The 10,151-nt window shown below is 47.2% G+C and overlaps 1 protein-coding gene across 1 annotated transcript; it reads right to left on the bottom strand.

Annotated features, from left to right (window-relative positions):
* Positions 1-2,581: 2,581 nt before the first annotated feature.
* On the bottom strand, positions 2,582-7,834 carry LOC103587996 (chromosome unknown open reading frame, human C2orf91). The gene is given in 3 exon segments (XM_008569564.1): positions 2,582-2,676; positions 7,512-7,679; positions 7,759-7,834. Coding segments are annotated over 3 exon segments (339 nt in total).
* Positions 7,835-10,151: the final 2,317 nt, after the last annotated feature.

Below are 10,151 nucleotides of genomic sequence, written 5' to 3'. Positions count from 1 at the left end.
CACTCAAGAAGACTTTACCTGTGGGAAGGTTCACATGGAGATGAACTGAGGCCTCCCACCAATAGCGAGCAGGAACTGAAAATTTCTGCCTATGGCCGTGTGACTGGGTCATCTTGGAAGCAGAGCCTCCAGCCTCAGACAAGCCTTCATATGACCACAGACCCCTCTAACATCTTGTCTGCAACCTCATGACAAACCTCAAGCCACAACCACCTGGCTAGGCCACTACCAAATCCCTCACCCACAAAAACTGTGAGACAATGCTTACTGTTGATTTAAGCCACTAAATTTGTGGGGTGATTTGTTATGCAGCAGTAGACAACTAATACAGTGCTTTGTGCTCATTTTCTATTAAATCATGCCAGCCCAATTGGGTTTTGATTGTCCCAACTTTACAGATGAGGAAACTGGGATTTAGAGAGATTAAAGAGGCAAAGTCAGAAATAAAACCTAAGTCTACCAAACTTCGAAGCCTATGCCCTTAACCTCTATACAATGAAGTGGTTTTGGTGCAAATATAAATGTCTATACGAGCTTGGGTCATAATCCCAGAAAACACAATTCAGAACACCATAATGCCGAATGTTGAAATCCTGAAAGATAAAAATCCCTGAAGTCTAAAATTTGCAATGTCTAAAATCCCAAAATTACAACACCCAAAAATTAAAATCCTGAATGTTGAAATCCCAAAGGCCAAATTCTGAGGATTTTTTTCCCTTATTTTCTCTCTTCTTCGGTTTTTCCCCCACTATTTTAAATTGTCAGAATTATTTTTTAAAATTCACTGTTGTTATGTACCTCTTCTTCACATCATTTCCAACACTGGGGATATAAATTATGTAAAGACATTTAGAGTTCTAATTTGTTTTATGCATTTCTTGCAAATTTGACTCCATGAGAGTGCATTATCACAACGTTGGCCTTGTGTGTAAGCATTGCACATGTACAAAAAGAGTTGAAACTTCCTCAATAAATGAAGAAATGTCCTTTTTGTACATATGCATAATGTGAAAGATAAAATTTCTCAAAATTTCAGCTCTTTGGGCGACTGCTTATGCATACGTGATTGATCTCATCAAAAGACTTAGGTTGTCCATTGTGGTATTTCAGAAGACCACAGTTGTGAAACCTGGGTGCACACGATTACCAACCATAGTGATGTGCACTTATACATTTTTGACCTATTTCTTTATGAATATGGTTCATCTGCTCATAACTGTTATTATACCCATGCAACTGTCATTATGCTTACATATCTAAGTTTATGCTTACAAAATATGTACGTATTATCACCTATTTTATTGTGCAAAGTGGCCTATGAAGTATTCTGTCAAGTTTTTATGTTTCTCAAGTAAATTTCCTTTTAAAAATGTAAAAACTATGTCTTAAATTTTTTTTTCTTACAGAATTATATTTTCAGGATTTTGATCTTTCAGGATTTCACCGTAAAGGATAATGGTATTCGGAATTGTGTCTTTCGAGATTATGATCGATGCCGGTCTGTATAGGGAACTAAAGGTCACAGTGGGAGAAGTAGTGAGCTCTACCTGGAAAGTCAGGAACGGGAGGTGAGGACGAGGCAGGGAAGACGTGTAAGAGGATGTAAGACTTGCAGTAGAAATGAAGGATAAGCAGATGTTTGCCAGGTAAGCAGCAGGTAAGCAACAGGAAGAGGGTTTCCAGAGGGAACAGCATTAGCAGAGGTGTGAAGGCATCAAAAGGCCTGGGCTGTTCAGAATTTGTCTGGAGTTTCTAGACCTGGAAGAACCAAGGTCTTGTGGCTGGTTGATCAAGGAAAACTCAAGGGAACAGCATTAGCAGAGGTGTGAAGGCATCAAAAGGCCTGGGCTGTTCAGAATCTGTCTGGAGTTTCTAGACCTGGAAGAACCAAGGTCTTGTGGCTGGTTGATCAAGGAAAACTCTTGGTTCTAGTCCAAGATCTACTCTTGCTGTCACAGGACTCCCAAAATCACTGGAACTGGCACCTCTTCTACAAACTTCTATCCCAGTCGCTGCTCTTGATTAACTCCAGTCAATCCCCATTTCTTATCTAGGTCAGTTCTCTTTTACAGACTTGGCTCCCTGGCATGTCTGACTCACATACCACTGTCTTCCTGGCAGGCAACTCATGCTGCTCACAAAGTTGCAGTTATGATGTTTATGTTTGCACTCATAACCTACCTCTTTTCTACTGCAAAATATACGTGGACCTTACTCCCTTCTTTACCAGAATGGCAAACCAGGTACATTCATGGAACCAAATGTATTGGATTACAGAGAAGTACATAACTCATGGCAGCATTCTTGGTACATGTGTGGATTATAAATTAGAGAAGTACAATATGGGGGATTAGTAGCTGGTTTAATAACCACACCCAAAGGATACTGACCACAAATTGATGACAAGTTCTAAAGGACAATCTATGTTGGCATGACCAATGGCTCTGCCCTTGGCCCTCTCTTGGGCAACATCTTTTAAACCAGTAACTTGAATGAAGATATAGAAAGCAGGTTTATCAAGTTTCCTAATGCTGAAATGGGGAAGGTTAGTAAACTCATGAGATGGCAGAACTCTCAAAGGCTAACATGGGTCAAATCTGCCGAGATGAATTTCACCCAAAATGTGAGGTCCTTTTCTTAAGTTCCAAAAGTAACTGCAGCAGTAACTGTAAAAGGGGAAACCACTGAAGGGGTTTAGCCAATGGTGAGTTAAATAAGAGCAAAGACATGGCCTGCACTAAACTGGCATTCTGTTGAATGGGGGAAAGGAGGGGCAGTGTGACGCTGAAGGCTTGCTGCTGAGATTCGACAGCCCCACCAGCAGCCCAGGGCTGTATTTAGTAACTTGCACTCTGCTCCATTAAATGTGTTTGGGTTCCCAGTCCCCTACGCATGGCCCTCCCCCCAGACTGAGCAGGGGAGCCCTTAGAAGGTAATGAGGATGCTGAGGGGTTGGGGTCTGGGAAGAGCTTGGAAATGAAAGCTCTCAGAGCCTCTCCCGGAGGCCCTATCCCTGCTGATAAGGCTAGAGCAAAGCTGGCTGACAAGTGATGGGAAGCAGGAGTTCCCAAGCCCATTAACCCTTCCCTACCCTGCCATGTGTACTAGAGTCTCCAAATGCAGAGGCCCATCTCTTTGTGGCTTCCTCTATCATCTCAGGGCTCTCTGCCTTCCCCTACCAACCATTCCAACCACCTCTTCCTTTGTCCTGATGGGTCACTGAATGCTGTCCTTCTGCTTAAAAAACAGTCTCAGTAACCTAAGCCCAGAGCCATTCTCTGCCACCGTGGCTGGCTGTGGAGCCATACCAGGGGAAGTCAGGTGTCACTCCCAAGCCAGACCTGCCTTTGCTGAGTTGTCCTAAAGGTCCTCCACCCACCTAGGTATAGCCTGGTGCATGGACAGGCCTCCTACAGGGACAGATGACTAGGGGTCTGTCCCCAACAGTGGCCAGCAAGGTTGAAGCTGAGAGCCAAGCTGCCCTGCTTACCCTGGAGAGGGGCATTAAGGAAAAGCCAGGCTAACTGGCCACAGTAATTAAGAGTGAAAGAAGCTTCCTTCCGTAGAATGGAATTCAGATAAACTGCCATTATCATGCAAAGCAGCTTTGCACCTAAAAGCCCTTATCCAAACAAGCAGTTTAATTAAATCCCTAATCTCCCCTAGCCTGTTCTGACCCCATCCCTCCTCCTATGCCCCACCAACTTAAGAACTTCAAGATTCCATTTAAAACACTTAACCTGTAAGCATGTAAAACATACCAAAAACAGTGGGCCTGGGGTCCTCTTTTCAGGTCTGGTTGCTGTGTCTTAGGGTTGGCTCCCTGAGGTTCAGACAGTCCTGATTGGGGTGCTGGGTGGTGGCAGCCAGGGTGAGCATGACAGGAGTGATCCTGACAATGGCGGTGGCAACAGTGAAGTGAGGGGAGTGGGCATGGCCTTGAATAGTGGGGTGTGCACTACACAGCTGCATGGGCTCCTGCTTGTCCCCGGGTGGCTGATGCCCATTTATGATCCACCCGTGCCATGAGAAGTCCGCAATCTCACTTCCCATAGGAAGTATGTAGCAGCCTAACAACCTTGGCTGTAAGGACCTGGTGCGAAATCAGAGGAGTCAGAGATGGACAAATTGACCTCTTCACGGTGTCCCCATTTCTGAGGTTGCACAGGCTGCAGCTAGGAATGCTAGGAGGGACACTAAACCTGTTAGTGAGAACCAAGTTGGTTGGGAAAAGCCTGAAGCTGTGAGTTTAGGTTTTCTGCTGTAGGCAGAGGGAGAGGTTAGGATGAGGAAGACTGGAATGGGCTGGGGGCAGCAAGGGTGGAGAACACTGATGGAGAACAGCCAATAGTACCTTCTGACGTCTGCAAAATGCTTTAGAAGTTTGTGCCTTTGAGAAGGGAACGAAAGGAAGGAAGTCACGTATCCAATGCCAGGCACCATAGCATGCATTCTGCCTTCGATTTGAACATTGTAAAGTAAATCTTATTCTTTTTTTACCCCACAGGAGAAAACTGTGACACATGGAGGTGATGTGACTTGCCCAGTGGCACACAGCTCATGACTGGCAGAACCAGCGCTCAAACAGTGGCCGAATTTGCTGAAAAATCGATGCTCTTTCTGCTAAATCAGGCACTAGGTTTCTAATGTTGGAGGGGGAATTAACCACCCAAGAATACTCATCACATTGTAGGCCCATTTCTGTCTCTTCTCCCTCCTGCAGCAAGAACATCCCCATCCTGGAACAATCCATTTCCTCTGAGCGAGGGTCTCAGCAGGAATGAAAGAATCAGCTCTCAGCCTCGAGAATGCAGGACAAGGGAGCTAGGCTTGTGGAGGGCTTCTTGGGGCTCAAATCCGGGAGGGTGAAGAGTCCCAGAGGAAACTTGTCTTTACAGGAAAGAAGCATCCGGGGCCAAGTGGGGGAGGGGGCATCTGTAAGTCATATAACAAACACCAGACCTCTCCATTTTATACCTCATTCCTTTGGTGGGGGTAAGCAGAGGAGCTATTTCTATTTGGGAAATAGTGAAACTCAAATCACCATGAACCTGTGCTTTTTCTGTTAATTGTGTGGATGTCACTGTGCCTGGAGAATGCATCGATCTCCTTTAGAAGAAGTTCTATTTCTGAAAATAGAACTCTCTAGATTTATGAAACCCCCTTTTTGGGGGAGGATTCCCTATTTCCTTGCATTGTGGGTTTTCTTTGCAAAGAATAGGAGCCCTTTAGGGAGGTTCCAATAAACCCTACAAATAAATGAGTGAAGTTGGGGGTGTTTGAGGCAGCACTATATCCAGTCCCTGAGGGTGTTCCCAAGCCTTTGGATTCTCTAGCTCTGAGGTGATTCTGCCCAGCCAGGCCTGTGGCGACCACCCTACTCCAAAGCCAGGTATTGCCAAAGGTCAACCACTTGGAATAACAGGTTTTGACTTCAAAAAGACAGCCCAGGACCAAGGAAGCCTCCATGGCTCCAGGGCCGATATGGATGGGTTAAGAAAGTGGGACTTGGGACAAGATCTGTTACAGGGCCCTTTGTCTCTCTTATAGCAAAGACAACAGAGAAGAATTTTAAAAGGCTGTCTTAGTCTCCAGAACCCCTCTGGAAGCAGATGGCATGTCAACATGTTCCAGGGCTGGCCCCAGAGGCCCCGGACCTGGGAGCCTTATTGGAATGCAATTACCCTAAGTGCTGGCTGTTAGGATGAAAAGGCAGGAATGCAATTATGGAAGAAGCAGTGAGCTTTCATTGATTAACCTGTCCTGTCTGATTCCATTCTCCACTGGGATGATTTTTGGAGCCCTGGGGGTTGCCCTGTGCCCTTGGGTTAGGAAAAAGGAAAAGAGTGTTGCAGAAAGTGAATACCTAAAGCAGGGTTCAGGAGGGCCCATGGACCCCTGAAATTGCCTGGGGAATGCATTTGTGCAAAATGCAAAATGCACATTTTCTAGGAAGAGGCTCTACATTCTTATAACTTGCTCAAGGGGGTCTGCAGCTCCCAAAGGGTTAAAACCACCATGTTTGAAGAGTGAAAGACAATGGAGTTGTCAGAAGAAGCCTCCAGGAAAAGCTCTTTCAGTTTCCAACTCCAAACAGCCATGACCCTCTCTGGGTTCAATTCTGGGTCCACCACTTACCAGCAAGTTACTTATTTTCTCTGTGCGTCATGTAAAATGAGAGTACAAATACCTACATCCCAGGGTTGATGAGAGGATTAGATGACATAAAGAATGCAAAACTCTTAAGCCAACATCTAGCCCTCAATAAGCTCTCAGTTAATGAGAGCCATTTTGATAACGATTACTGCTATGGTTTGAATGTCACCTCCAGAACTCATGCTGTAATTTAATTACCAATGTAATGGTATTGGGAGGTGGGGCCTTTAGGAGGTGATTAGGTCATAAGGGCTCTGTCCTCACGAATGGATTGATGCTGTTATCATGGGAGTGGGTTCCTGATAAAAAGATGAAGTTTGGCTTCATTTCTCTCTCATTCATGTCCTCTCACCATGTGATGCCTTCTGCCATGTTATGATGCAGCAAGCTGGCTCTCACCAGACACAGCCCCTCAGTCTTGGACTTCCAGAACCATGAGCCAAATAAATCTCCATTCTTCATAAGTTACCCAGTCTGTAGTATTCAACATAAAATGGACTAAGGCAATTATATATTAAAGTTCAGAAAATAAAGTGGAATGTATGCACGTACTCTTCTGAGCAGTCTTTTGACCCCAAACCCACAGTCTAGATTCCAAGGGAATCCCCAGGCAAGACCCTCTTCCAAAATTGAATGAGGCCATGAGTGCCAGGCTCTCCAGACACTGCCTCCTTGAACCCACCCCCAGTAGGGCACTTCTCGCCCAAGAGGCACCAAGATCTGACCACACTGGGAGCACGTTTGGATGGTGCCAGTGCAGTGGCGGGACTGCCTGGACCTGAGCTGGAGTCATCATCAGCCTGCCCCATAAGGGAAGTTTCTGGCAATTTCAGTCACCAAAATCTTCCTACCTGTTGGGATAATACGAGTATAGTCAAATTCTCAGTTCGATGGACTTTTCTATCCTAACATACTCTCAACTAAGACTAATCCAAGGCCCAACATCTACAGAATGTCCAGTGTGGGACTAGAAAAGCAAAAACCAGATCTCTCCTCTTCCCCCATCCCAAATCCTTGGTGCTGTCTTACCTCAGAACCTACAGGCTGCCCCAGACGTCTTCCATCCCAGCCCCGACTGCTCCAGCCTCCTTCCTCCAACTACCCCCTGCAGCCCCAGGTCCCAGCAAGCCTCCTCCACCTCTGGGGTCAAAATCAGGTGCAATCCCTACTTCAGCAGGGAATTCCAGAGGGGAGGGCCATGGGAGGATCTTTATTCCTGGGTTCCCAGGAGAGAATATACCCAGAGTGAGAGCAGGAGCCGGCTCGAGGCCAAACATTTGTTTATTCATCAATCATTCATTTATTCATTAATCATTCATCCCCCATCCATCAATCACTTGTCTTCTTATTTATTCATTCAGTTTGTTTGTACCTCATCCTTGCTCTGGTTCCCACAGACATCTGTCCTCTCCTGCTTTGATCTGTCCCCTGTTTCTGTGGCAGTTGCTCAGCAGAAGTCTTCTGATGTACCTTTTTGGGTACCTGGCTGAGAGGGTGCCTGAGAGGTCTCCCTCTGAGAAGTACTGAGACAACCAAAAAGACAGTGAAGAGGTGTTCCCTGCTTGTAAGCCTCCTTCCATTGAAGGATCTGGCTGTCTGAACTCTGAGTCAGTGGCAGGGGTTAGGAGGGGCTGCAGACAGGTCTCCAGGGCCAAATGGGAAATAATGGTCTGGACATGCCTCACGAATTATGATCGTAGGCTGTTCCTTCATTCTGGTCCTTCTGGGAGGCAGAAGACTACTGGAGACTCTTAGCCTCCGGGCCTGTGTGTGAGGCCTGAGCTCAGCACTTTGGGGGTCCAGAGAACATGGAGAATTGGAGGGGGTCTGTGGCTGGAGTTTCACAGATCTCCCAGCCCATGCACCCTGCCCCCCTCACCCCGTACAGTCTATTCTCAGCCAGCAGCCAGAGATCCTTTAAGATAAGTCAGACCATGTCCTGCCTCTGCTGTAAACACCTGCCCTGCCCTCCCATTCATGAAGAAGCCAAGGCCCCGCTCACTGGCTTGCCCTCGTCTCGCACACGCTCCCTCCTCTCAGCTCCTGCTGGCCTCGTCCCTCCTCCTGGCCTGCCACACTCCTACCTTAGCGCTTTGCTGTATTTATTTGCTCTGGGACACTCGACCCCTGGGACACTCTTGACAGGGGCTCACTCTCTCACCTCCTTCAAGTCTTCACTCAATTGACACCTTCCCCGTGAGCCTACCCTGACCCATCATGTTGAAAAATTGTAAACCATACACCTGCGCACGCCACTCTCGACCCCCCGACTCCTTAGCACTCCTCACCTCCTTGCCACCATGTAGTTTGCTGACTATCTCTACTGTGCATTGTCGGTCTCTGCCTGCTCAAATGCACCTCCAGCAGGGCAGGGGTCCATTTGCTTTCTTCACTGATGCCTCCCAAGGGTGTGCCCATGGATGCCTGGTACATAACAGGAATTAGTAGAACATTCCCAGGATGAAAGAAGTAAGGATACGAGGCTCTCAGAAGCTTTGAGGATGAAGCTTGGGAAGGCACAGGCTGTGGAGTTTGGGCTTCCTCTGATCAGCTGTGTGGAGGAGAATGGAGCCAGGTAAACTGCCTGCTGCCAGCCTTCCTGGGGACAGAAGGTAGGCAGCAGCGGTGGCGGGGATTGCGCTAACTCGAGATGCCAGCTCCGTGCCGCTCTGGGGCTGGCCAGCGCTCTGGATGTCATTAGCTGATTTGTTCTGCTCTGCAGAATGTACTTTTCATATTTAGGCAGAAAAAACAGCTTTCGATCCTCATGCCCTTTCTTCTGTGAGCTGTAGCACATGGCCTGCTTATTATGAATTAATCCTCTAAAGAGCATGTTCATTATTCTAATTTAATTGTGCTTCGTTTCAGAAAATAACTAAACCCAGTGTGGAATAAACTCCAATGCTGATCGGTTTTCAAGAAGCGAACCTAAGACAAAATACTGCTAGAGGGCAGCAGCAATTTGGAATCATTAAAGGGAACCCATGTAAATAATAAAAACAAAACTAAAATGCAGAATTAAATTAAGGAATAGGAAATTAAATTTGTGAATCTAATCTGAAATTGAGGCCTTATATGCACAGGCTTACCCTGGCTTGGCTCTTTGCTCAGGAGTGCTCAGGCAGGGAGTTTCTGCAGAGGTTCCCTAGACCGGGTAAGTGGCGGGCCCCTCCTGGGTGACAGTGCACTGCTCTGGGAAGAGCGATGTGGGCTGAAGGGAGACAAAGTCCCTCCCACAGGGTCTCCTCTGATGAAGATGAAAGCCACATTGTCACAGCTCCATCTGGATGACTCATGCTGAGCCCTGGTAACTGGTTAAGGAGAACCCCCTGCAGCCAAGAGTCTGCTCAGCCACTCACTAAGAGGAAGCACAGGAAACAAGGCAGGTGGGTGCTGGTGGCTGCAGGCTGAGCAGCCCCTCCAGGCCTGCTTCACCCTTGGACTCCAGGCACCCTCCCACAAGTATCTAGGCTTGGGACAAGGGCTGAGGGACTTACCCCCTGCCCAGGCGGTGGCACCATGGGAGCCCAGTTCCAGATGAAGGAGACCCAGACTCCAGGATCGGATCACACGGTCATCATGACAGGTCAGGCCTTCATCAGGCAAGAGGAAGAAGGGAGGAAGGGAGAGAGGGGTGGGGATGGGAGAGAGCAGACTTACAGACTGAAGGTGTCTGCGAGTTACAGTACAGTCGGGGCAGAGTTAGCACTAAGGCTCAGACTTCATCATGCATTTTTCCAGGAGTTTTTAGATCATGTCCCTGGGTCTCTCTTTCTCTCTGTATCCCTGCCCCACTGGCTGTCTTCCTCTCTTTCCTCTACCTCCATCCTCAAACTGAAAAGAACTCAGACTTCCAAGTCAAGCAGACTGGTTTGGAGCCACAGTTCTTCCGCTTACTTGGCACCAGAGCATGGACAAACTATCTTGCCTTCCTTATTCTCAGTCTCCTCCTATGTAATAATAATAATAATACCTGCCCTCTTGGTTTGTTATGA

Source organism: Galeopterus variegatus, unplaced genomic scaffold (genome assembly GCF_000696425.1).
Source record: "Galeopterus variegatus unplaced genomic scaffold, G_variegatus-3.0.2 Scaffold511, whole genome shotgun sequence".
Taxonomy (NCBI): Eukaryota; Metazoa; Chordata; class Mammalia; order Dermoptera; family Cynocephalidae; genus Galeopterus; species Galeopterus variegatus.
Note: the sequence above shows the minus strand (reverse complement) of the source record. Positions and strands in the feature narration are given on the sequence as shown.